This window comes from Phalacrocorax carbo, chromosome 3, assembly GCF_963921805.1.
Source record: "Phalacrocorax carbo chromosome 3, bPhaCar2.1, whole genome shotgun sequence".
NCBI classification, from domain to species: Eukaryota; Metazoa; Chordata; class Aves; order Suliformes; family Phalacrocoracidae; genus Phalacrocorax; species Phalacrocorax carbo.
The window spans coordinates 23,959,190-23,986,449 of NC_087515.1; the positions used below are offsets into that span (position 1 = coordinate 23,959,190).

General features: G+C 42.1%; 1 protein-coding gene across 4 annotated transcripts in view; it reads left to right on the plus strand.

The window, feature by feature from the left end:
- The window catches only part of TRERF1 (transcriptional regulating factor 1), a 105,562-nt gene extending 78,951 nt beyond the window's left edge, over positions 1–26,611 (plus strand). For 3 of the 4 annotated variants that reach the window (XM_064446147.1, XM_064446148.1, XM_064446146.1), the window contains 14 exons: positions 1,717–3,372; positions 3,993–4,042; positions 4,804–4,954; positions 5,891–6,139; positions 9,616–9,985; positions 10,561–10,621; positions 11,383–11,522; positions 12,253–12,356; positions 13,551–13,626; positions 19,989–20,077; positions 20,915–21,028; positions 21,836–22,024; positions 22,421–22,629; positions 23,285–26,611. In XM_064446147.1, the coding sequence (XP_064302217.1) occupies positions 1,984–3,372; positions 3,993–4,042; positions 4,804–4,954; positions 5,891–6,139; positions 9,616–9,985; positions 10,561–10,621; positions 11,383–11,522; positions 12,253–12,356; positions 13,551–13,626; positions 19,989–20,077; positions 20,915–21,028; positions 21,836–22,024; positions 22,421–22,629; positions 23,285–23,606 (3,513 nt within the window). In that variant the 5' untranslated portion in view covers positions 1,717–1,983 and the 3' untranslated portion in view covers positions 23,607–26,611. The remainder of the gene's footprint in view (positions 1–1,716; positions 3,373–3,992; positions 4,043–4,803; positions 4,955–5,890; positions 6,140–9,615; positions 9,986–10,560; positions 10,622–11,382; positions 11,523–12,252; positions 12,357–13,550; positions 13,627–19,988; positions 20,078–20,914; positions 21,029–21,835; positions 22,025–22,420; positions 22,630–23,284) is intronic. The other variant, XM_064446149.1, reaches the window with a different exon arrangement.
- Positions 26,612–27,260: the final 649 nt, after the last annotated feature.

Sequence of the window (27,260 nt, forward strand, 5' to 3'; positions counted from 1 at the left end):
GTTGGGTTGTGGCTGAAAAATCTTATTGGCAGCCTGACCATTCATTGTTGACTCCTGTCTTTTTTAAATTGTGGATCTATAAATATCTGGAAGGGAGTGTGTTCAGAGAAACTATGAAGCAATGTATATTTCTGGAAAGGGGAAATAAACTTGCAATTTTGCTCAGCCATTATTTGTCACGTGAAAATGTTACATGCTAATGGCTGCAGATGGCTTATACAAAAACTGTACACACTGAAAGCCCTCTTCATTGGGAGCCATGGTTTTCTGTCATATATTATGCTAGAACGGAAAAGGGGGTTTTTTTGGTTTGGTGTTTTGCCTGCAGCTATGTATTACCCTTATTTGCTGTTGCTAGCACAGACCTTGTTAATATGCGTCTGTCAATGGTTAAAATTTTCTCCGTCAGTGACTTCACATTTATCCATCTAGATCAAGGATTCTCCTAAGTTCAAAAAGGTAAGGACATCAGTATTCAGGAATCTTTGGTGGAAAGCATTACATTTAGAAAGGCAAATGTGAAGGAGGCAGAGTTAAGGTTGGGGACTAATACTTTTGTGCTCTTGTTAAAGTTCAGAATCAACTTCTATGTTTAAATGTATTTATGTCTGCACAGGCATGTTGTACCTCTGTGCATGTGTGTGATTGTTGACACAGTGATTGCTTCATACTGTGGAATAGTGAAACAACCCAATAATGCGTCTATGTATTTTGTTTTATTCATCAAAAACAGTACAGACATCTGTAAAGTGTTACTTTGAATTACAGTTTATACAGTAAAAATGATAAAAGGTTGCATTCAGTATAAATCAGTCTGTTAAAATAATGCAAAGCAAAGAGGGAAGGGTGAGAGGGTAGAACAGAAGATGGAGTTGAGCGCTCCCAATGTAAGGTAAGTGATCAGCAAATATTTCCATGAACAGGTTTAGTCTTAGCGTTAATCAGATTCCACACAGATGTAGCAAACAAATCTATGTGCACAGATGCAGTTGGGTAGCTATGCCTGTGATTTGGGGTTGGGCGGGGGTTGTGTGGTTTTCGTTTTCTCCTTGTCACAGCAATGAGCATTAGTGTAACATCTTATTCTTCGGTGATGCTCTGCTTTCATACTACCAGTGGACACCTCCTGTAGATACCTGGAAGTCATGAGAAGCCGTGGAAGGCTCAGTGCAAATCCCAGATTGCAATTAACTTTTCTGTGTCCCCTTTTAGATGTTGATACCTAAGTACAGTCAGCTTTGTTCAAAGCTATGGTTTTCTTTTGCCCACCTTTTCAGGCTTTTGTTTAGGTACCTCTGGTGTCCGCAGTACTTGATTTTGTGTTATAAAATGGGCATGTTGTTTCTGACAAGAAGGCTATAACACCAGGAAGATGACTTGGCTTGACAGTCAACTGTCCGGCTAAAAGTAGTCATGAGAGAGCAGTATGTGGCTAGCTAAAACTGCTTGAATATTCATACGCTTTAGGGGAAAAAACAGCTTTGAAGAATAAGCCTTTATTGGTTTGGCAAAATGATTTTATCAGAGCACTAGAGAAGAGGCAGGATAATGGGATGAGATGAAGTAATCTAACTGCTCTGGAATATCCCAGCTGCTACAATTTTGCATCTGATTATGTTTTTCAAACTAGGAGATTTTACAGTTTCCTTTGAGGCAATATCAATAACCGTTTATGCAGAAAGCCAGCACTTACCTTGTCTTTCTCTTACTCCACAGGTGCCTGGCACACTGAACCTATCGATCTGTGTAGGATTTGTGCTGTGGTCCATTTATTGAAGATGTGAAGCAACGTCGAGTCTGAGATTGGAATTACTGACAGACTGGAGGAAATCTTAGTCCTTGTGATGCACATGGACATGCTGAATTATAAGTAATTCCAGCTTCTTTTCCCCTCTCCTCCCTTCCCCTCACTCAGCTATCTCAGGGTTCATAGAGATTTCAATGGTTCGCGTGCCTGTAAGTTTGGAATAGAAGTGACCAAAAATGGGGGACCAGCAATTGTATAAAACTAACCATACTGCCAACAGCAATGAGAACTTGTACTACCAACAACACCAAATGAACTCCCTTCCATCTCTAAATCACAGCTATGGGACATCTGTTATGGATGCTCCCCAGGTGTCCCCTCTCTCCCCCCAGTTTCCCCAAGATTCAAGAGACAGTATAGCTTTGCCTGTAGGTACAAAAAGTCTTGGGACAATCGATACATCTAGACAAACCGGTTGGACACATTCTGGCTCAGGAAACCATGTCCCAGTGAGGAACAACTTGAGTAATCAAAGCGCAATGTGGAGCCCCCTCGGGCAGGGGGAGTCCCACGACGGATACCAATATTCTTACTCTCAACCCAGTGAAAATCGATCGCAAAAAATTACCAGTGGTGTCCTGCATAAATTGGACTCCTTTACACAAGTATTTGCTAACCAAAATCTGAGAATTCAAGTCAATAACATGGCTCAGGTTTTGCACAGCGAGTCTTCGATGGTGGATAATTCTGGTGACAGTGCACTCAGGCAGCTGCTGTCCCAGAAGCCAGTGGTTGAGCAACAGCCTGTAACTTCCAGTGTACAGAGATATCAACCAGTGCCACAGCAAACACACCAGAATTTTGCAAGCACACAGCAAAAGCAACAAATGCAAGTCATGCAGCACCAACAGTTGTACTATGACTACCAGCAGCATTTGTCGCAAATGCAGATGCATTCTGCGTTTCAGCAAGGACAGGCGCATGTTCAACAAATGCAGTCCCCGCAGCTCTTACCGCAACAGATGCAACACTTGCAGCAGACTCAATACTACGCTCAGCCGCAGCAGGGACATCAGCGGCTCTCGATACAGGAGATCCAGCAGCAGCAGCAACAGCCAACTCGGCAGCAGCAGCAGCGGCAGTGTCCAATGCAAATAGCTCAGTATTACCAAACGCAACCTGTCATGCAGCAGTTACAGCAACAGCAGCAACAGATGCAATTACCACTTCCTCCATATCACAGGGAACCCGATCCAAAGACTATGCATGAACCACACCAGTACCCTCAGGATCCAAGTCATCCTGTGCAGCTTATCCAGCTGGGAGCAGTACCTCAGTATTGCTACCAAGATCCACACGAACAGTACAGGCACTTGTACCCACAGAGTTTACTGCAGCAGCAGCAGCAGCAAGATCAGCAGAAGCAATACCTGAGTGAGAGCAGAGCGCCGTCTCTGAATTCCCACGTTGGCCTCACTCCACCAGAGACTACGGAGGATCCTGCACGGCAGGAGATAAATTCTGTAGGTAATGCTGTCCCTCATCGAACACTTTTGCCACCCTCGGGAGTTCATCTGAACAACAAAAGCTCTCAGCAAGACTCTCCCAGCGCTGCATGGCCTCAGGTAGGTAATATTTTAGATCTGTCTTCAGCCAAACTTGTTTTGCAGGAGAGTAGCAAGGTGTGGAAATAAAATGGTTGCAGGAGAGCCAGAAGGTTAGGATGTGAGCGGTGGGCGTCGCTGGGATGTTTCGGGGAACTGCGTTAACAGACTTCTGTCTACATCACTGGGTTGGCTTTGGGCCAGGCCGGTGGCAGCACAGAGCTACTGCTGCTGCCGGGCTGCTGCTGCTTCCCTCACGAGAGGCTTTGAAAAGTTCTGCCTTTGTTTCTGGGGAGGAGGAACCCAGTTGCAACAAAGTGGTCTTGCTAATTTTTCAACGCCTGAGGGTTTGATTGTTCAGGAAGAGTTAGTCAACTCCCTGTTTCCAAAAGTAACACCCCTGGGTCAGAGCAAAGGCTTCAAACAGGAGGTGAGTGTAAGAAAACTTGCACTAGCCATGCTCACAGAGGCACCGATTTGGTAGAGACGTATAAGGCTCTCAACTCAGAGGCTTGTAATATCAGTAGAATCATATGCAAAATGCAAACAATGCTGTGAGTATCCCCATTTATGCATTAGTATTTCCTGAAAAACTCCTTTCTCTTCTTTTCCCACTCTTTTCCCTTCTCCTCCTTTGATAGCAGGTGCAACTGTCAGACGGCAGACTGCAGCCGCTGTCCCCAGAACAAAGGTATTTCTAAAAGATTTATTTTTTTTTCTTTTAAATTTAAATGTGAGAAATACAAAGGGCTGCTGCAGTTTAGAGGGAGGGGAGTGTGCTCTGGGTAGGTAATAGTTGTTGCTCTTCTAGAAACATCTTTAGTTTTGTGCTTTGTGAATTTAAGTTTGTGTGTTTTCCACCCTCCCCGCCAGCAATAAAATGAAATAAATGTTTTGTCTTTCAAAAAAAGAAAGGGGGGAAAAAAAAAAAAAGGAACGGAGGAAGCAGCAAAAGGAGGGAAGCAGTTTGCTCTCAGTGTTGCATTTGTAAGAGAAGGCGCGATATGTGGTTTGGATTTGTATCTCTGGCAGCAGGGATCTTCTGTTTTTCTTAAGGTCTCACCTCAGAAGGGCTGAGGTGTCCTCCAGCACAGTTGTCCTACCATAAGTAGGGGCATTGTGTCCAAGTACTTGATAACTGCTGTCATGAGAGGGGAAATGTAGGTCTGTCATGATAGATCTCGTGGGTTCTCAGACTTTTCCATACTGCAGACCATATTTTGATGAGCAAGTCCTACTCAAAACTCCTCCCCATTTTGGGAGCAGCTGATCTAGGTTGTTGCCCATGTATTCCACAGCACTCACTCCATGCTTAGTCGTGGCTTCATAACCATCTAGCTGTAAAATTTTATGGACTTCCTTGACTAAACAGCATCCTCTGCCACAAAGGGAACATGCCAAACTAATGTCTTTTCTTCTGTTCCATGCTAAAAAAAATGAAAATAAAAATAGTGGCCAGAACAGAGAAACAATTCCTGAGAGAGCTGATGCGAAGAACAAGCTAATGTGTTCAATATGCTTGAAGGAGTTCAAGAGCTTGCCTGCTCTGAATGGTCACATGAGGTCACACGGAGGAGTAAGAGCATCTCCTAACTTCAAACAGGTAGCAGTTTGTTTTGCTTCAGTATTTGGATCTCTCCTCTCTGTGTTGACGTTTGCTTGCTTTGCCATGCTTTGCTTTGCTGTCAAAACTTGTTCTTCTCAGCGCTGTTTTGTTATGTCATACCCTGTGTAAGTAGAAGTGCACATAATTCTTCTAGTTTGTAGGTCAGAAGTCGTGCTTCAAAGACAGAGGCAGTGGTGGAGGACAGAATAGCGTTTGTCCCTCTCTAGCTGCATGTTACAAAAGCCCCCTACAAAGTCATGTCAGGAGCATCTAAATTTTTCTTACCCTCATGTTTGTTTATTATATTAGAAATATCAGGAACATCAAGTCTTCCTTACTTTCATTTGGACTACTTGGATGACTAAGGGATGTTTACTGGAAGCCTTCCCAGGCTTTAATCGAAGGAGCAGGATTGTTGAATCTTTGACAGCTTTTTCCCCAGTGTTTTACTTCTATAGGTATCAACAAATGTCAAACCAAAAATGTGGGTTTGAATTGTTCTGCATAAAAATAATTTGCCCCATCAGTCAGTCTTTCTTTGGTCTGATACTTTAGAAATTCTGTCCTAATGGGGAATACCACAGGAAGGCAAAGAGCTACCAGAGTTACACCATCTGTGTCTTTGTTTTTAGGTGGGTGGTGGAGATTTCTGTCTTTCTAGTGATAAAAAGCACGTGTTTGTCTCCCCTCCTGCAAGATATCTTGTAAAGATGCTTAATGTGGTTATTTATCACCGAGTCTGAATCCTATGTAGGAGTCATAAGTAATCTGCCAACTTCGTTCAAGGCAAATGAAGAGTCCAAGAAGCAACGCTGTTGTGTGCTTTGTAACCCTGGCCACTTCTTTTCAGCCACGGTGCATACATTGCGTAGTGTATCGATCCACAAGTAGCCCTCCCTCACTCGGGCTGAAAGCCTTTAATTGTCTGTACAGGATGAAGGAGAGAAACCACCACAGCAGCCGCTACCTAAAGAGGTGGATAGCCTCGTGCCCATCGTCATGCCAGTGTCTGTCCCTGTAAAGCTTCTGTCACCCGAGCCCAGCACGCAGCCCTCTGCCAGCACTGCCACAGTCAAAGACAAGCCTGCCAACTCTGTGTCAGATGATGAGATGCCTGTTCTCGTGAAGATGACTTACTCTCCACCGTGCAGTCCAAAAGTGGCCAACCCCTGCTCATCCTCTGTGAGTGCTGCGTTTCTTGCCACTAACTGTGCTGTGCTTGTTAAATCCCTTTGCTTATAGTGCCGCTGCTTTTTGAAATGTCTGTAGTTTAGAATGTTTTCTGGAATCTTAATGATGCCTAATAAACAAAAAAGGCCTGTAGCATCATAGCTTTTCTTCCTCAGTCATGTGAAAATATTAATTTTCCCTTTGCTGGGGAGTCAAGACCTCAGCTGAAAATAAATCATTTGAAATTGGAATGTGATATTCTTTTATCCCACTAGAACAAAGGGATTTAGTATCTCTCTACTGTTTCTGTTTTTTCCTTTTCAGGCTGCTTTGTTTCTATGTTATTGCTTAAATTCAGCAGTTTTATTTCTTCCTGTTTTTTAAAGTCAGATATATGTGCTTCTCATTTCAGCCAAAGATAGGCAGGCACTGTGCAGTGCTTGAAGTGTGTGCTCTAAGCCAACATGAAGCTTGCCGACTCAGAGTTGTGCAATGAAGTCATTTTTCCCTTTCCCTCTGCATGCATCAGATCTAAGGGTTAATCACTGGGAATTCTGATACAGGAAAAACAGCTATGCTTAGTGCTTTCATTTTGCTCATAAAACTGAAATTGTCATGCAGAACAGGGAATTGATGAATACTTGAACGAGATCTGAGAAATGCTCTTTATTGTTTTCCTGAAAGAGTCCTGGAGCAAGCAGTATTTATTTCATGTTCCAGTGTAGGAGTAGATTCTACTTGTTCCTTCGAATCCATGCTTGCAGACTACGCCATGATAAGAGATTACTGGGGAGGATAAGTACTGTATAGTGTTATCTGTATAATGCAGAGAAATACTCCTGTGAATTCCCCCCGCCCCTTCTCCTTATGAGGCTGGTGGCCAAACGAGGGGACAGCGTATACCATCATGGGTGACTCCTTATAGCGTTCGTATATTTATCACCCACATCCCGGCCCTTCAGTCAGACATCCACAGTAATTTTAAATATATACAAAATCTTTTACACTTTTCCTTTCAGACGGAGGTTTTACATGTAAACTTTCACTTTACTGTGGAAGCCAGCATCTCTCAATACTTAGTTTGTAACTCAGCAGTACAATTTTTCTTTTCTATTTCTAGTTTCTGCAGAGAAAAGGGACAGTCTTTTCTGAATCCTTGAGCTCTGAGTGGGAGATCTTCTCCAGAGACATCAGAGTAGGTGGCTTGGGCTTGTGTATTTCTGCAGCGTATGTAAAGTGACTGTGATTAAATCTGCCAGTGTTTGGCTAAATGCACATTCATTCACTCAAAATTATGCTTGCAGTCTTTGTTATTGCCCAAGCAAACTAAACCCGTGCAGCTTCCTCTCTGGGTCCTATCTTTTGTATAAGCAGTAGCATTGGAAACATTCAAAGATCAAAGATCTACAGTTCCCTCTTCTTCTATAAAGAGATTGTGCCATTGGAGACTTTTTTTTTTAATACCAAAGAACTGGAGCTGTGTTGCATTTATTTATACTGTGCTTTGAACTGTCCAGAAAAGCTCCCACAAAGCTCATGGAATCACTAAAATCAAACAGCAAAAGGAAACTTAATATTCAGCAAGGCTACAGGATGGTGAGCTGAATCTAGCAGTCAAGTGAGGTCCATCAAGATCTACCCAGAGTGGATTTATTAAAGTGCAGCAGCAGGGCCCACAAGGATGCATTCAGTCTTGGATGATGGGAATCAGTTCCTGGAGCTTCAGAGAAGTGTTGGGGTGATTCTTCGTTGAGAGCCCATGGACATCACAATATCCTTGACTATAAAATGTAATCATTTTTGAAAGTAATGTTAGCATAACCACATGGAGGCTTAAGGAATACTGTAGGTGAAGCTGCATGGGAGATGGAGGTGTATAAGGCTTCTAAGATGTTGTCTTGGATGGTTAGTTTGCTTTACACTAGTGAGAATGAAATACCAGCTCTTTCACATTTAAAGAGCAGAACAAAATGAGCCCTTAATCAAAGACTAGGATCCACCCTTCTGGGTTGGTTTTTTTTAGGTTTTGGTTTGTTTGGGTTTTTTCCTTGAGTTCAGGGTTTTTTCCCCTTTCTCCTTTTTGAACGCTAAATGTTCACCATCGTTATGGACTGTGCCTGTGGTTACAGGTAACCCTCATCTTTTCACTCTTCTGAATGTCCATTATCAACAGAATTCTCTGTAAAGCTGCATTTTTTCCTGAAAAAGGCAAACTCTTCCAAAACTTAATTCTTTTGGAGAGAAAAAAATGTCAACAGCTGTTGGAGAGGATACAGCCATGATCTAACAGAGAGGACAGGACCTTTGTAATCAAAAACATTTCCACAAGCTGGAACATATTAACATGACGGATAAAGGGTGATGGTGGTAATGCTCCTTTAACATGGTTTTTATTGAGTGAATGTGATTCTCAAGAACCACCCGTGGTGTAAAGATGTATGTTGTCTAAACATACATTGTAGTAATTTACTTCATGTAGTAGTAGAATTTACCAGATGATGCAGACATTCTGGAGTAACCCTATCTGTCAAAAATTTTCTCTCACTTTCCAAGTTTATCCTAAAGATGATCTACAACCTGAACACCTGAAAGCAGTATATTTAACACTGTGCTTATCTCCCAGCTTCTGTGTGTTCTTAAAGCACAACCTGAGAGCCTGTTTCATCCCACCTTACCCCCACTCCCCAGAAATCCAGATTCCAGGTTTGCACAAATTCTGTGCCTTCTGCTTCTGTGGACTTCAGGGATTTATTGTTAAATGATTTTTAACATTCAAATTCTGGAATTCTAGGCATGCTACAGTGTGTGAATTTACCAAATGGTCATCTACTATGCTTTTTCCTCCAAGGAAAGAGGAGAGAGTTAAGTTCAGGATTTGTTGCAGCTGGACTGTACTCAAGCTGATGGGAATGTAGTGATAAGAGGCAAAGAATTTGAATTTATTACATTTTTTTCTTCCTTTCCTGCTGCTGAGTACTGCAGTAATTTCACTGAGCTCATGTGTCCTTCCTAGTCAAACAAGATAAATGCATTGGAAAACATCTCATATGAAGTTTCTAATAAACTGTGACTTGGAAATGAAGTAACTCCCAACAGCGCGCGCGTGTGTGTTTGGTGCAAGTAGAAGTGACCAGGGTGTTTGGCTGGAGCTGAAGAAGAGTGTGGGAGACTCACAGCCTGGGACAGCTGTTCTCTGCACCTTCAAAAGCTGGCAGCAGCCTCCCTATGGCTGTGCCTGTGGCTCAGCCCTGCCTTGACCCAGAGGGCTTGCTGAGGGAGGTGAGGGTAATCTATCCTGGTTTTTCTCACTCCCCTGAGGTTTCTGTGTAGCACCAGATACTGTACTGACCAGGCTTATTATGGTGGTACCTGAACAACTGCCTGGTGGTAACAGCTTTTCTGTGGCTGTTGCCCTAAGCTGTAGGGAACTGTGTGCAAACCACATTTAAGCATGCCTAAATACTAAAGTTTTGTGTGTTTTCATTTAGGAAATTAGCAAAAAACCTCATCAAAGTGCTGTAAAATTGGAAGAAAACTTCAAACCATTGCAGGACAAGAAGAAGTATCGGCACAGGCCTGAACCTCTCTTCATACCTCCTCCTTCCTTCAACTTCAGCATGTCCCACTCCGGTGCCACTCTGTACCAGAGTCAGCTTCGCTCTCCCCGTGTTCTTGGAGATCATCTGCTAGACCGGACGCATGAGCTCCCCCCCTACACTCCGCCACCGATGCTTAGTCCAGTTCGGCAAGGGTCTGGTCTCTTCAGCAGCGTTATTACATCATCTCATAGCACCTCGCATACTCAGCTGCCACTTACTCCACTGACACCTACTCCACGGGTTCTCCTGTGTCGGTCCAGTAAGTGTTACATTTATAACATGGTGGTACCTAGTAAATACCACTGTTCTCTCTTCTGGTGTTACCACATTGATGATTTTCATGTGTGCTCACATGCATGCCTGGTCCTGCTACTTCACAGGAAAAGTCCATCTTTATCAGGGTTTTGCCTTGGATGTTGCAGAGGTGGTTTAAAGCATAAAGTGAGTAAGGCTGTGATCTTTCAGTGTGGTCTGCCTCAAGAAAGGTCCACCATGCCTCTTGCTATATCTGGGCCTTCTGAAGTGGAGGGAAAAGACCTGGTTTGAGACATGGGGTTCATTTTCAGTATTTGTTGTTCAGTGCTTCACAAGAAAAGGTGTCTATTCACGTGATCAGGGCAGTAAAAACCTCTGCAGGTTAGGATGTTTCTGCTACCTCTAACAATTTAGGCTGTTTCTGTCTAAATATTGATAAAGGGTAGTTTTTGCTTAATCGACTGGAGTAATGTTGGTGTTAATAGGGAGGTGGCAATGCAGCCTGTGAGGTGGAGCATGAGCAGCAATACAGTTGTTACCAAAACACCCTTTTAAACTCAAACCCAATCTCTGTTTCAGATAGTATTGATGGAAGTGTCATTCCTGTGACGCCAGGGCCTGGAGAACAGACCATTGAACCGTAAGAAAAACAATATTGTTTTTGACACTGCTTTTATGGACTGGTCCTGCCTAGAGCATGTGGTCTGAAGTGTTTTGAACTGGGCAGGTAGTGTTCAATTGCCTGAAATCATGTTGGGCTGGATGCGTTTAAGGTTGCTCTGGATGGTGGCTGAGGACACTGGGAGCAACATGGCTGTGGGAGACACAGATGTCATGGCTCAAAAAATGCTAGAAGAGACCCAGTGGGAGCCACTGAAGGTGAAAAAGGGGTTAGTGATGGCTGGGAAGAGGGCTGTGAGGAGAATGTATGCCAATCCTGCATTACTCATATATATATTACCTGTGGAGCTTTGGAGGGTGTTACCTGGTAGATTCCTCAGGGCAGTCTGCAGATAGGATTGTCCCTCAGCAGTAATGACTCTTTCTGCTCTCTGCTGAAGAGTGCTCATCCCTATGGAACAGAAAGTTATTGTTTCAGGCATCTAGCCTCTTTGCTAGTCAGCATGCATATTAGGCTAGCTTGGGTTACCCCAAGTATGATATCTCAGTATGGTTTAAATTGTGTATTGAAATTTTAGGTTCCCCCAAGAGATAAGTTCTCTCTAATACTCATAGTACTTATCCCACTGAGAGTAAAGCATTGCGTAAAGCAATCTGACACGACTTCCTGCCACTCCAGTGTCATAAAAGTTTTGTTGGAAAAAAGTGAATGCTACTGTGACTTCTGTTTTCTCTGCATATTGTGTAGGTGAATACTTATTTATTTATTTGTCTTTACAGACGAATCAATATTGGGTCCAGGTTCCAGGCTGATATTCCTGAGCTGCAGGACAGATTGCTAATGGAGAAAGATGTGCACAAGGCTACTTTGGTTTGGAAACCATGGCCAGAACTGGAAAACAAAGTCTTCCAACAAAGAGGTACAATGATTTCCCATTTTAGAAGTTTGTACATCACCCTGTGCCTGTTGAAATTCACATTGATTCGTCATGTGTATACTGTACAGAATGTTCAAGGGAGTTATTAATTACTGAGAACGCAGAGCAAGAGACCCGAACTGCATGTTACAGAATCAGAATAACAGCATTATATTGTGGTACTGAAAGCAAAGTCTGGATGAACTGTTTCGTGGCAGACAAGGGTGGGAAAGATCATTGCTGGGAGGTGTTTTTTTGGGTACTGAACTGCCCAGTAAGGGCAGAGATCACAGATGAGAGAGAGCTGATGGCTCGTGGGCCTGTCCTGTGACCATAACTGAGAGGAAATGTGATGGGCTCAGTGGCTTCTACCAGTCCTGAGCAGAGTTTGTTCCTGCTTCCAGCATGATTCATTTCTGTTTCTCTACCCTGGCTGGAGCCTTCTTGGCACAGCAGCAACACCACTGGCCTGTGCAAGCCACTGCCTCACAGCCAGACCTCTGCCTCTCTGCGGTAGCCTGTCCCACCCCAAGGACGTACCCTGCAAATCCCATCACATCCCCTCCTCAGTGAGTGATCCCAAAATGAGGAGGGGAGGTGCTGGGAAGAGAGAGTATGAAAGCTCTTGCCCTGAACTACGTTGTCTTTGAGTGGCATTACAGAATCCTTGGCTCTGGATGTTTGACTGACAGGCTACTGTACTAGCAGTAAAATGTTGACTTGTTTCTGACAGTGGAAGACCTTTTAAATATGAGCTGTTCCAGTGTGTTACCTGGTGGAGGAACTAACTCAGAATATGCTTTGCACTCTCTCTTTGAGGCGAAAGGAGATATTATGGTAAGATAAGAAGCTGAAAGGGGAGATATGATCCTCTTCTGCAGATAAATTAGCATGCTTTATTAAATGGATTTAGATATGGTTATATAAAAAAGAGATTTCTGATTGATTAGCAGCGATGCTTTAAACATCCTGTAACATTTTTGGGGAATGACTTTTCCCTTTCATTCTGTAATAAATTTAAATTTCAAAGCAGTCCCTCTCTGAAGGCTTACTGTATATTTCATATAGATAAGATTACTTAGTTTATAGCCTTGGGGCTTTGAATGTCTCCCAGTGCTTGCTCCAGCCCTGATATTTCACAAGCTTTCTATTTGGTCACAGAGAGCTTAGTCCTCTCCTAGCCCTTATAAAAACTCTTTTTTTGTAGCAGCAATCACATCTGCTTATTTGTTCAGAACTGTGAGGTAATTGCACACAGTTCTCATATAAATAATGCATTTCAAATATTTGCATTAGTTTAGTGTTGGGAATGTTATTAACTAGGGCAAAACATCCATTTTGCCCAGTGTTAGGGAAAGGCAAGCCCTGCACCAGTTCCTGGAAAGCCAATTTAAAACAAAATGCAACAGAACACAGGACTGGAATGAATTTCACAGGATTGTCTAATACAGTGGTTTTTAGCTTGTGTCCCAGTTTCCTTAGGCTTTGTTAGCTGTGTCTGAGACAGGTGACTGAACTTAACTGTCAGGATGTGAAATGTTCTATACAGGGGGGTGTGCATTGTCACGGGAAAAATTTTAGGGATCCACAAATCATCTATACCCCTGATCCAAAGGAGGATTAACTATACTTGCTGTCATTCCTGACAGATCCTGACCTAAACAGATATTCTAAAAGACTTCATGCTATAAATATTAATGCTATCAAACCAACCATTAAATATTAGTCTTAATTAACACTATCAAATCGAACACCGTAAGCATATTTGTGTGTGGCAAGCAGAAGGGAGGGAAGAGCTGGAAGTTGCTAAGTAATAGCCACATTTGTGCGAAGTAAGGCAGGACAGGTGTACATTAGGTGCTCTTCTGTGAGGTACAGTGTTAATGGGCCTTGGAATAATTTGATGTGATTTTGTATGACAGAAAAAAGAAAATTAATTCATATCCTCCTACCAAATAGTCTTCAAAATGCAGTTGTATACAGTAGCTGACTGCATTTGCTAATTCTGCTTTTCCGTGCTTTTTCATTTAGGTTGCTCTTGAGAAGCTGCTATTGAGAAAGCCAGTGAGATTGAAGTGTCATCCTTTGGCAAATTACCACTACGCCGGTAGGTTCCCTCACGATCTCTGTATCTGCTGTTTTATAAAGAGTCCAAGGCTGGCATCCTAGGCTGGAGCACGAGATCATGCTGCACTCTCTGCTGTCTGCTGCAGGGATGGCAGCCTCTGATAGAGAGGTGATGTGGACAGTGCTGAGTGGTACTTCCAGAGGGTTTTGTTACAAGTTTGGCAGTTTTTCACCTGTCTGACAATGTACAGGAACTTTGCGCCCATGTTGCTCTGTAGGGTTCTACCGATTTAAAATAGCCTTTAGTCACTTTTTTCCTCTTTTAAACTAAATTTTAATTTGTCAATCTCTTTTTAAAATTGCTGCTATTAGTAGATTATAATTTACTAGTGATAAGGTCTTCATTTTCTGGTATGTAAATGTCTGCCATCATGTCTTCCTTTTCTGAGGTGATGGTGCATGATAAATGAATATTATAATCATGAGCATCCTTCCAAAGAGGCAGGGCTGTAACTCTCGCTAGTGTATTAGTACTGAATACAGAGCCTCTCTTTGCATGGATCTAGCCGAATAAAACCAGGTCTGGGATGGTGACTTCTTGAACAAACACAGCAAGAACTATGTGTTGGTGATGAAGCAGAAGTGCCCTGTGAAATACATGAGGTGGTGTTAAGCCACTGGACTTACGTCACCTAAGAATAGGTGGCAATGTCCCTCCTCTGCAGCCCTCCATGTTATTGCTTAATGCTTCATAGTGGCTAACAACTGCTTGAGCAAGCAGAATAGGGTTTTACATAAGAGATTTAAGAATTTATCTCCAGTTCAGGCTCAAAAGGAAATAAGCCAAGAATCTTCTGCTGGTCAGAGAGTCAATCACAATGTCCAGGGTCATATACTCACTTCCAGTTATGGTCATTGTGCCACATAAGTATAGAAGCAAGCTACTTCCTGGATGTGGCAGCTCAGTGGAAAGATTCCCAAGTAACAAGGACTCTTTTGTAAAGCAGCTCCTTAACCCCTTGGCCTGACAACAAGAACAGAAACATGTTTGATGGCAGTTGATAATGAGAGTGAGTAAAGGTGAAGATCAGGTTTTCAGTTGTGGCTGGGGGAGATGCCTAGTGCCTTTGATAACAGTTCTGGTGCAGTCCAAAGGGTAGGCATGGGAGTGGATGGAGGAGGAGGACGTCAGCCAGAAGCTTTGACCAGGGTCTCTTGTCTGAAGAGATGACACCAAGTCATACATGTGAGACAGTCCAGGGCATGAGAGCCGGAAGATGAGGAGATATCCCAGCAGCCTCTTCTTTGGTGGGTGATCTAATTAGCAAAGCACATAAGAAATTTCTGGCTGTGTGGCAGAGGAGGAACAACAGTCTTTACTGAAGCAACTTCACAGTAGTTTCAAAAAGTGTTTTACTGCGATGCAGGGAGGAGCCAGGAGAGACTGATTGTTTAATCTTTCACATGCGATGATCCTAATCCTTGTTAGCTAGCACTGAGACCTGTGGACATCAGTGTATCCCTATTTCTTAAGCAGGAAAGGAAGTTTGATTCTGCTTATCACAGCATGAAACAAAATCTCACCAGTCTGGATTTAAGTACTGCAAAATAACAAGACGAAGCATTACTTACTAATGCTCTTGAATGCAACACATGATTGCAACTTACATTGACAGCCATGCTCTAGCAGCATGCAGCAGCTCTTGAATAACAGTTCATTTGTGGTTGATAATCAACCACTCAAGGCATATGGGAATTTCTTACACTCTAGTGCATGAATAGCTTAATATAACTCCAAGTGGCATTTATTTGGGTTAACTCTTTGGACTTCATGCTCCCTACTCAGAAATCACAGCTCTCGGGCACCGCCACATTTGAAGGTTGAATAGACCAAAATAGAGCATGGCACTGACTCACAAGAATTAACTGATACCACAAACAATAAATAGCCAAACTCATCCTTAGCATTGCCCTCGAATGAGGGTACAAGCGAATACCTCACCTTTGAAACCTGTCAGTTTGTGAGAGAAGCAAGTTCTAAAACTTGAGGCTTTTCTGTTGTCTGCCAAGAGAGATGGGCATGCTGACCCAGGGCTGCTTGGAAGAACACCCTAATCTCTCTGTCCTAATGCTTTGCCATGTGTTAAGATGGCATTTTAGGGAAGAGAGAGGGAACACATACCTAATACAAGAGGAGCGCTGTTGCAAATGCTTGAATTGTTTTCATTTGAACAATGGAATTGTTCAGGTCTGAAGCTCTCCTGCAGTGATGAATGCAAGAGAGATGGTCTCTGTAATAATGTGCTTCAGGCAATCTGAAAACTTCTTGTACATACCATGATAGGGTATGGATCAGACCCACCGTATGCTGTAGGTAATGGATTTGAGCCACCTCCTTGGGTGTAGGTGTAGCCCCCTTGAAACCCACAGATTGAGGCCAAAGTCCCCAAATTTGTTGAAGATATTTATTGTGAGTTAATCAGTGCAAAACCAGTATGGCAGATGAAACAAAATGTAGAATAAGTGTCTAAATGTAAAGATAAGCTTTAAAATTTGATCCGTATTCCAAAGTCCAAAATTCTTTCTTGCTGCATTGCAGATATCTCTCTCTACGCGTTCTCTATATCTCCCTCAAGCTAACAAGAGCAAAAGCGGTTTCCCAGCAACCAGAGTTAAAAACAGCTTTTCTTCTGTTTCTTTTCCTACACAGGATTTATTCTATTAATTAGGTTACTTCCAATTAACCTGCATAATCTTGTAAGGGTCTCCGCTAATACCACAGTTATTGGGGAAACTCTGTAAGGCCTGAATCCTCCATAGGTGTACAATAAAATTAGTTCATGGAAATGATGATTATTAGTATTTTCAGGAGGGTGGGGTAGAGGCAGGAGAGCATGACTTGAAGAGGTTTGCTGAAAACTAAAATCTCTCCTTTGGTGTTGTCTTGCTTTTTAAAGTTGTCCTTTGGCATAGTAGAGCAGGCTCCTGGACTGAATCAGTGCATTTACCCCTGCCCAAAGGGAGGGTAAATGCAAATCACTGGCAAGTTGTGTAAGAAGGGAATGATGCTGGTTCAGGGTGGGAAAGATGGCAAGGCAGTGTGTCAGCAAAAAGAACTTTCGTGATAACAGAATAAATAAAACTTGTGGCTTGAAGCCAGTGCCCATCTCTGATGCTCAAGAGAGCTTTAGTGTAAATCTCTGTGGAAATAACGCATGCACACTTATATCCAGTACTGGAAAAGCCTGCCAAAAACAGGTTGCAGAAAAGTTAATTTTGTAGTTTTCAGCATACGACAGAGCGGTGAGATACCTGCTCTAAGCTTGTGAGCCTGGGAGTTGAAACTGAAAAGTAAAACATTTGCAATTAATAAAAAAGACATGTATATATATACACACACATATACATATATATACATATTTTATAGACATAAGTAACCTGTAGAGTTCAATACCATACATGGTGCCAAGCCCAAGTTAATTAAATTCAGTGCAGAGGCAAGCATTTCTATGGAGAATGGTAACATTCACAGGAATATTAGGGATTTCTTTTTATAAAAGTTTTAGATGTTTCAGAAACTCTCAGACTGAAGTAGAATCTCCTCATAGTGCCAACCATTTCAAAGACATCTGCTTTATGGCTTCTTGTATATCCTTCCTTTAATGTATGTAATGCTGCCCACTCTTACAAACAGGACACTGCTTTGATGCAGTAGAGCAATCCTGTGTTCCTTCTGTTTGACTAATACTGAGGAAGCACAAATTCATTTCAATTTAAAAGTTGATTTCATATTTTCATGGGCAGTTAGGCTGGTGAAGCGAACACAGAATAGCAATATTTGGAGGCGTTATATACAGCTTCCATTAAATGATCAGAAAGCACTTTGTGCGTATTGCACATTGCTACAGTCTCTGTCTACGTGTGACCTCTATCACAAAGGATTTAAGTGTCTTACCTCAAGCCATGTAAATGAAGAGTTGCAAAAGGACCTTATAAGAGTTACCGTCTGGAGAACAAAATGATAGATGAACTTCTGCGCAGCTGAATGTGAAGTGCCGTATAGGGCAATAAGCAATACAAACTTTACATATAAAATTATGAGCTCTGTGGTGATACTTCTCAATTAAAGTGAGACCTTGGGATTATAATGTGAGTTCTGTGAAAGCATCAGCTCTGGATTTTTCAACAGCTAAGAAAAAAATCCCAAGTCAAATGTTAAGAGGATAGAGAGCATGGTGATGCCGCTGTACAAGTCTGTGGATTGCTTGTATCATCATCGTAGAATCATAATGTCCTGAGTTGGAAGGGACCCACAAGGATCATCAAGTCCAACTCCTGTCCCTGTGCAGGACAACCCCAAATTCACACCATATCTCTGAGGGCATTGTCCAAGTGCTTCTTGAATATCGTCAGGCTTGGTGCCCTGACTACCTCTCTGGGGAACCTGATCCAGTGCTCTACCACCCTCTGGGTGAAGAACCTTTTCCTAATATCCAACCTAAACCTCCCCTGGCTCATTTTCATGCCATTCCCTCAGGTCCTGTCATTGGCCACCAGAGAGGAGAGATCAGTGCCTGCCCCTCCGCCTCCCCTTGTGAGGAAGCTGCAGACTGTGATGAGGTCTGCCCTCAGTCTCCTCTTCTCCAGGCTGAACAAACCAAGTGACTTGAGCCGCTCCTCATACGGTTTCTCCTCTAAACTCTTCACCAACTTCGTGGCCCTTCTCTGGACACTCTCTAGTAGCTTTATATCCTTAATGTACTGTGGTGCCCAAAATCACACACAGTACTTGAGGTGAGGCTGCAACAGTGCAGAGCAGAGTGGGACAATCACCTCCCTTGACAGGCTAGCAACTCAGTGCTTGATACAGCCCAGGATGCCTTTGGCGCCATTGGCTCCCAGGGCACACTGTTGGCTCATGTTCAACTTGCCATTGACCATAACCCCCAGGTCTCTCTCTGCAGAGCTGCTCTCCAGCCTCTCATTCCCCAGTCTGTATGTACATCCAGAGTTGCCATGCCCCAAGTGTAAAATCTGGCACTTGCTCTTGTTAAACTTCATACAGTTGGTGATTGCCCGGCTCTCCAGTCTGTCCAGACCCCTTTGCAGGGCCTCTCTGCCCTTGAGAGTGTCAACAGCTCCTCCCAATTTTGTGTCATCAGCAAACTTAATTAGTATTCCTTCAAGTCCTGCATCCAAGTCATTTACAAAGAGATGAAAGAGTACTGGCCCCACGATGGATCCCTGTGGAACCCACCAGTGACTGGTCGCCAGCCCAGTGTAACCCCATGTACTGTAACCCTTTGAGCCTGACCCATCGGCCAATTGCTCACTCACTGCATTATGTGTTTATCCAGCTGTATGCTGGCATTTTGACCAGGAGGATACCGTGAGAGACAGTATTGAAAGCTTTACTGAAATCCAAAAAGATCACATCAGCTGGCTATCCTTGGTTAGCTAGGTGGGTAACCTTGTCATAGAAGGAAATCAGTTTGTTAGGCAGGACTTTCCCCTCGTGAACCCGTGGTGGCTGGGACCAATGACTGTGTTGTCCTTCATATGTTTTTCAATAACTCCCAGAATATTCTTCTTCATAATTTTACTAGGCACAGAATTGAGACTGATGGGCCTATAGTTACCAGGGTCATCCCTGTTGCCCTTCTTGATGATTGGGACATCGTTTGCCAGCTTTCAGTCAACTGGGAGCTCTCCAGATTCCTAAGATCATTGAATATATATGAATATGTTGACTATTATGTGCCCTTCTGGTCCCTTTGTCTCTATAAGAATGTTTTAGTACTGAAAAAGGTTCAGAGAGGGACAGCAGTAATGACTAAAGGTGTGGGAGTGACAGAAAGGACATGCAATCCTGAACTGCATCGAGATGGTAGTTAAAATTGAAGAATGAAGGGTCATCTGGTGAAGCTACTGGGAGCCAGGAAACAAAGAAAAGGAGGTGGTTCTTCGTGCGGAGGGTCTACTGGTCTGTGAAGCTCTTCGGCAAAGGATGTTTGGGGTACAAGAATTTTAACTGGTTGCGAGGAAGAGTGGGTCGGCGTTCACAAGGATAGTTACTAAACAAGCAAGTTGCAACAGACTCAGGAAATCCCCTGGGCCGAAAGCGGTCAGAGGTTAGGAAAAATTAGGGAGAGGCATTGTGTTTGCTTGCCCTGATCTTACTGTTTCCTAGGCAACTGCCCGTGACCGCTGCTGGAGACCGAATACGGGTTAGACAGACTCGAGGTCTTAGTCAGTAGAGCCATGCTTGTATTTGGGTAGCAGCAATCACTTGCATGTGCTTGAGGTTGCCCAGTTTTTGTTTTCAGCTACTACATCAACACAAAGCTGGTGGGTTTTTAATCATTTATAATAAGTTCACTCTTTTTTTTTTTTTTTAATAAGGCTCTGACAAATGGACGCATCATGAAAGGAGGCTGTTCAAAGAGGCATTGTCCACCTACAGCAAAGATTTCATATTTGTACAGAAAATGGTAAGGTTATTTCTGTTCTGTCAATTGTTTTTTTTCCTGTTTGCTGCATTCTGTTCCCCTTCATTTTCTCTCCAATGCCAGACAAGCTCATTTCAGTCATGGAGCCAGCAGTGGTTACAAGAACACCGTTAGGAGTGGTATATTCCATTCGGTGTACCTATGCATGCAACTGCAGCACCAGTAAAAACGAGTTAAAAATAAATAAATAAAACCTGTTCCTTTCGTTATTATGTGTAAAAGTTTCCACCCTGGAATCCCAAGTCATGGCACTCCATGTGTGGGACAAGTACAGTGCACCGCTATCATCTCTGTGTTCTCTGGCAGTTTGTTAAAAGGTACCTGAGTCACTGGTGTTGAGCCTTGCGCCAGGAAAGGTTGAAACCTGTTAACAAAGAGAGAACGCATTTGGGCTTAGTTTTCATGTTCTGCCACAAGGCAGAAAAGACAATGTGTATATATCTCAGGGAAGAATACCTTACTTTTTAGCTCAAATGTTGAAGAACATTTGGGTTTAGGGGAACCAAGACTTTATTCCTAGATTTCTCAGTGGTATTGTACATTTGAGCTACAAAAATCTATTCTCAGTCACTTTCTGACTAAAGCCTAGGGAATCCCAGAGAAATGTACTGAAGCTGAAGTAGTCAACACAAATTTGACTGAAAAACAGTAACTAAAAAAAATTATTCTACAAGAGTATTCCTGTTGTAGTCAAACTGTCTTTTTTTCTCCATTTGAATGTTTGAGAAATAAAGCCTGTCTCTCCGAATATATTAAAATTGTGTTGAATGAAAGCAAAAAACTGAGATTGGACTATTTTCTGCAATTACTTAACTACAGGTTAAGTCCAAGACGGTTGCACAATGTGTGGAATACTATTATACCTGGAAGAAGATCTTGCGTTTGGGACGGAAACACAGAACACGTTTAGAGAAGAAAAGAGAGGAATGCCTGGTAAGTCTAAAAAAATATGAGAAAGTTTAACGCTTGATAATTTTTATGTTCATCCAGTTTTGAGGAGGAAGTTGAACTAGATGACATAGATCTCTTCCGACTGAAATTATTCCGTAATTCTAAATTACGTTCTTTATGAGCCTTCAGTGACCTCAGTTACACCAAGATTTTGTGTTCCTGGACTGTAATGGGATAAAAGTGTTTTGACTAGTGCATTATCTAACTCTAGTTCAGCAATTACGGTTTTTGCTACTGACGAAGCAGGTAAACCGCTGTAAATTATTCCTGTGCCTGTGTCTGTGTGTGCTCCTAAAGGCTGCTCTAGTACAAATACGATTTATGCAGACTGGCAATGCAATTCTTTGTGTGCAAGGTCTGCATTATGGGTAGTCCAGGTAGTCTTAAGAGAATGTGGGGTTTGGCAGGGTTTTGGGGGGTTTGTTTGGTTTTGGTTGTTTTTCAATAAGTAATTTAATTTGTCTGTGAAGATAGTGTAGATCACCATTCTAACAGCTGGGGGAGAGTATTGCACCTTGGCACCTGTAGATTCTTGGAGTCACGGCTCTGTAATACAGATGAAGGGTGGTTTGAGTGCTGCAGTGAAGCTTCATGAGCTGTAGCTTGTCCATTAAGGGGTGGTAGATCCAGCAAGATCAGAAGTTCATTCAGGATGGGAAGAAATACTGAAACCTGGAAGCAGGCTTTGACTAAGCAGCATGCTGTTCTGGTACTGACTATGTCCTACTATCCAGTACTGTCTGTCTTGACCGTACTTCTAGTATTTCTTAAATGCACCGTCTATTTCAGACAAGTGGAGAAGACGAAGTGTTAGAGGAAGATGAGGAGATTGAAGAAGACAGAAAGGAAGAAAGGGAAATGCAGAAGTCTCCTGACCCACCAGCTATCCCTCTTGTTGGACCTATAGATCTGCCTGCCCTTCAGAGTCTTTCACTTTCTTCGTCCTCCTTCATCTGTGAAATGCCAAACTGTGGCGCTGTACGTGTGTCTGGTATCTTTAATAGCAGGGGCGGGGTGCGGTGTATACTAGTGAATTGTGATTTTGGAAATCAGGGTTCTAGGCTCTTCCTGGCCCATGATATCTCATTAATATCTTTGGACAAATCATTTTGTCTGCTTTTAATTCCCACCTCATAAAATATTGACAGTATGCTGACCTGTACGTAAAATTGAATCCTGAGACATTGTGTCAATTAGCAATACTATATGGTAGCAGCCCTGATTACCTTTTTGTTATACAAGTGTAATAATAGATAGCTCACTGGTTTGTTTTATTATGACTAAGTTTCTTTAACTGTAGAGGGATATAACTGAGAGTAAGCAGCATTTGACTAGGTAGATTGTGCGTATTATCATTTTTTTACTCCCCATCAGGTGTTCAGTTCCCGACAAGCACTCAACGGCCATGCTCGCATTCATGGTGGTACGAATCAGGTGACAAAAACACGATGCACCATTCCAGGCACTAAGCAGAAATCTGGTACGCAGAGCGGATACTGCTCCATCAAGAGTTCACCTGCCCACAGCACAACAAGCGGTGAGACCGACCCAACAACAATTTTTCCATGCAAGGAGTGTGGCAAGTAAGTGAATATGACTGTATGCAGTGTCGCATCACATTTGCCTATTTATATTCCAGATGAAGTGTGTTGTGACAAACTCTTTCTTTTGCTCTGATGGTCTCAAAAGAAGTTGCCCTGTAGAGGACGTGTCCTCCTACCAAAACCTTCAGAGGTTGGTTCGCGTGACATTTTGGATGCTTCCCCTGCAGTATTTACTCCAATATTCCTGAATCCATTTACCTGCTAGAATTTCTACATCTGACAGTCTGGCTTCCTGCTTCATCACAGACTTGCATGTGACAGTGGGCAACTTGTTCTGTGTTTCTGTGCTTGAGTTTGTCCATCCTAATGTGGGATTCCTTGACTTGCTCCCTCTTGTGCAAGACTGTTGTGAAACTAAGTACGGGGAGAATTAGAACGTGCATAGATGCTGAAGCAAATGTGGGAGCTACAAAATACCTCTGGTAGAGTCAGAGTAGGCCATTTTGATACTGTCAGGATGTATAAATCTGATAGTCTGTCCCTGAAATTCTCACCATGGCATTGCAGACTTCACTGACTTCTATTTCAGGACAAGGAAGCAAATGTACTGATAGGTTGTTGAGTCTTTTTTGGCTCACTTCATCAAAAGCAATGCATTTTTAACTGATTTTTTTTTTTTCCCTTTAAACCTTAGGGTGTTTTTCAAAATCAAAAGCCGCAATGCTCATATGAAGACTCACAGACAACAAGAAGAACAGCAAAGGCAGAAGGCTCAGAAAGCTGCTGTGGCAGCAGAAATGGCAGCCACTATTGCGAGAACTACTGGGCCAGTTGGGCATAGTTTGATCCCTTTGGATCACATGAGTTTGGTTAAACATGTTGAAAATGTCGGTGACATTGATGACGATGTTGTTCAGGAGCTGGGTGATGTCATGGAAGAGAATGAAGTAATGGATGCTGACCTTTTGTTGGATGATGAAGATGCAGATCTACTGCAGGATGATGCTGAGTTGTAAATAAAGTTGTTTGATAAAGACAGCTACTGAGCACACCCTGAACGGATCAGTCAGGAAGCCTGGACTGCTTGTTTATTCCCCACTGATTGTAAACTACCTGTTGAAAATGATAATTCTTTTATCCAGGTCTAGACAAAAAAGAAATTGCTTTTTTCCCTTTTTTTAATTAATTTGTGTTTTGGGGGAAAAAATAAATAATTGGTACAAATATTCTTACAAGTTGTTTTTATCTGAGCTTATTTTGCTGATAACTTCCAAGGCCAGATTTAATATGGATTACTACCAGGTGACTACCAGATTTAATCACAAAAGTTCATGGTTCTGCTGTCACTTCCTTCCAGACAATCAGGTAGGATCTTTAGTCTTTAACTCTTCCAAGTTCCATTTTAGCCCAGTTACAAGAATAATCTTCACGTGCTTCTGATGGAACTTTTTTTTTTTGCCTGTACTTGGATCTCTTCCAGCATCTTCTAGAGACTGTCATCTCTGTTAAGGAGATGATTACATTCTTTGTCTTTGCGCTGTCATTTTAAGGGAGGTGGAAGGAAAAAAAAATCTGATTAACTGTGAAATAATTATGGGAGTGACTATATCATCTGTAGTATTGCAGTACTTTTTCAGTTCTGTCTTGCCTTAATGCATACATGTTAGGCAGTTCGTAAAAGCATTGGTTATACTGTATGTTTTAGAGCTTCCATTTTAGCAAGGTTTTGATCTGCTGATTTTAAAATTACCTAATTCAAGGGTTGAAGAAAGAAGATCATCATACTGTGGTTCACATCATCTGATGGAAACACTGAATCAGGAACACTGCCTTGGTAATCAGATTGCACTGGAAATATATTTTTGCTGTGACAATAAATCACACTGTTGAATAGCCATTGCAGTGGTTTTGGGAGAGTGTATGCTCAAGCAATGCAGGAGCTTGCTCTCTCACGAGGCCAATGCAGGGACACATTCTTGCCCGTGGAACAGAGACTGAGGGAATATATGCCTTCAGCACATGTTAGTTATTACTGGTAGGTGCGAAACGTTATTGTCTATTCTTCTTGCCATTTTCAGTCCCCCTCATTCCATCAAACTCAAATGTTGTTTATTTACTAAAATGTACTCCAAAGGTGAGTTGACGTTGCTGTTTAATTACCAATTCTCCTCCCTTAGGTTCAGATCTACATGCTGGATATCTAACACCATTTATATAAATTAATTTGGTTCTCTAAGTGAATAGGGATCTCAAAGGAATTGTACCTTGCAGCATTAAAGAATTAAGGAAGAATTGGGGTTAGGTTGAGTGGACTTCTAACTACAGCATATGAATACTGATTTTAGAGCTTTCACAGGTAGCAGCACTGATTTTCTTGTGAATTTTGCACAGTAGAAGAGTATTGCTAACTTTATAAAATGTTTTATAAGACTGATTTCAGATCTTCCAGATTTCAGGGTTGTTTGGTGTTTTTTATGGGTTGCATTTTGTTTCATTGGGGTTTTTTTGCCACATTCCTAACATCTTAAGTGGAATCTGAGAGATGGTAGATCTTATTTTCTACTGTCTTTCTTCTTTGTATAACTATGCAAAATGAGGGTAAACCATGGCACTTTTGTATAGGAGTACCAGACCACACAAGTTCAAAGCCAGCGGGACTCCTTGGCAGAGAGGTGCCTTCTCTGTCAAAGCCAAATACATGAAGCCAAATGACCTGAAGTTTCTACTTAGGGTCGAATGTTCTGATACTAAAGAACAACCCTTCAGGAGAATGGAAGTCACTTCTTAGTTTCAGGTTAGTGAAGTTCATGCATACGTGGTTTGTTTTAGTGTTTTTTGGGGGTTGTTCCAGGGTTGTTTGGGTTTTTTTTTTTTTGGTTGGTGTTGACCAGCGGGTGGAATTTCACTCCCTCTGCTGCATAAGGGATGATGTTCTCAATTACTTAAACCTGTGCATTTCAGGAGACCAGGCAGCAGCCACATTTTCTTTCCCGAACTGCCAGGCAGCATGCTTCCCAGCAGTTCCTGTCTGTGCTGTGCCATGCTACTTTTACAGGGGCCATGGAACCCAGGTTCAACAGACTGGGCTTTCAGCTGTGTGCTGCCAACTAGATCCACTAATCATAAATTTTGTAGCTTGTGCAAGACTCAGTTGTTTGCAAAGTGGAGGCTTTTTGTGAGCAGTAACTTATATTGGCTTTTAGGAGCCTGTCTTAGAAACAACCGGGCAGAGTCTACTCTTTCTCTTCCAAACTTGTATCATTTTGAACTTTTAAGGACCTTTCTGAGAAAGGCTGCTACACTGGAAAATGGAAACATGTTTTCAGATTCCCCTTTTAATGGTGGAAAAAAAATTGCGTGTTTAAGCAAAGCGATAATTTAAGTCAGTGAAAGTTCTGCTTGAAGAACAAGAGTGAAATATAGTAGGAACTTGTGGGCCCGATTCTGAAGAGCAGCTCTATATTGAAGAATTTGCAGTGGAACTTTTCAAGCAACAATGGGACAGGTATCTGTGCTAAACCTAGTATATATAAATATATATATATACATACATACGCCTAGTTCTATAACATTAATCAGGTGCTGTTTTATTGTACAGCCAAAAAGATAACAGAACAATAACCAAAGAAGTTATTCGTAAAGGAAAAAGAAGTGCACATTTCTTAAGCAGTACATGATTTAGGCCTCAGACATTGACTTCATTATTATTCAGTGTTGCATTGGCTGATGTTAAACATGCTGTTCTGCCTATTTGTACATACGTTGGATGTAGGTTTATTTCCAAAAAGTTGTTTTCTTGCTGATGGTTGATGATGGAAAACTGTTCACTATTGAACTTAGTCCTCTTTGATAAAATCTGTACATATAGAAAACATATTTTATGAGAAAGATCTTATTTTCAATATTTAACTGTTATTTTATTAGCAGATGGTTGTAAATATTTTAGGTGCTTTAGTGTAAAAAAGCAGACTGTAATTTTAGGTGGCAGAGGAAGTAAAATAAAAAATATACCTTTCTGATCTATGCTGTTTTCAGGTTCCTGCTGTTAGCATTTGACTTGCGCATAGCTTAATTTAAAGTTACTGCCTACCTGGATTTGTGTATTAGGATGGCTTAGTGGCATGGATTAGTACTTGTTTATTCCCTCCCCTTTAAATATTTGGACTGATCAGAACCTCTGTTACAGTATTAAGTGCTATTTATATGTGTAAAAAAGAAACGGGTTTATATGACATTTCCAGTCATTTTTATACTTGGTTGAAATATAGTTGGTGGGGTTTGCTAACAGGCTGTATACTTTATTGTTTTTATTTTTGAGGGGGAGGAGTTTGAAAACTATGTTCACGTGTAATTGTTTTTCAAAGGATTCCTGAATCGTTGGGGGGAGGAGTAAAAAAAGTATTCACCTCTATACAGTTGGGTGGACATGAGTATTCTTGGTAAGAGAGAGTTGTGGTAAAAAGCGTTCTCAGAAAGGGGGAGAAGGCTGGAGAAGCCTCCTTTTACCTCTCGCCTTCAGCAAAAAAGAAAGAAAAAGAACACCACCTGCCTCGGGGTCGGAGAAATGAGCAATTCCCGCTTTCTTCCCTCCGGCAGTGGAGGAAGGAAACGTTTTCTCCTGGAAAAGAGGACGGAGAAGCCTGTGTGAGGGGAACGGGGGGCGACCGTTG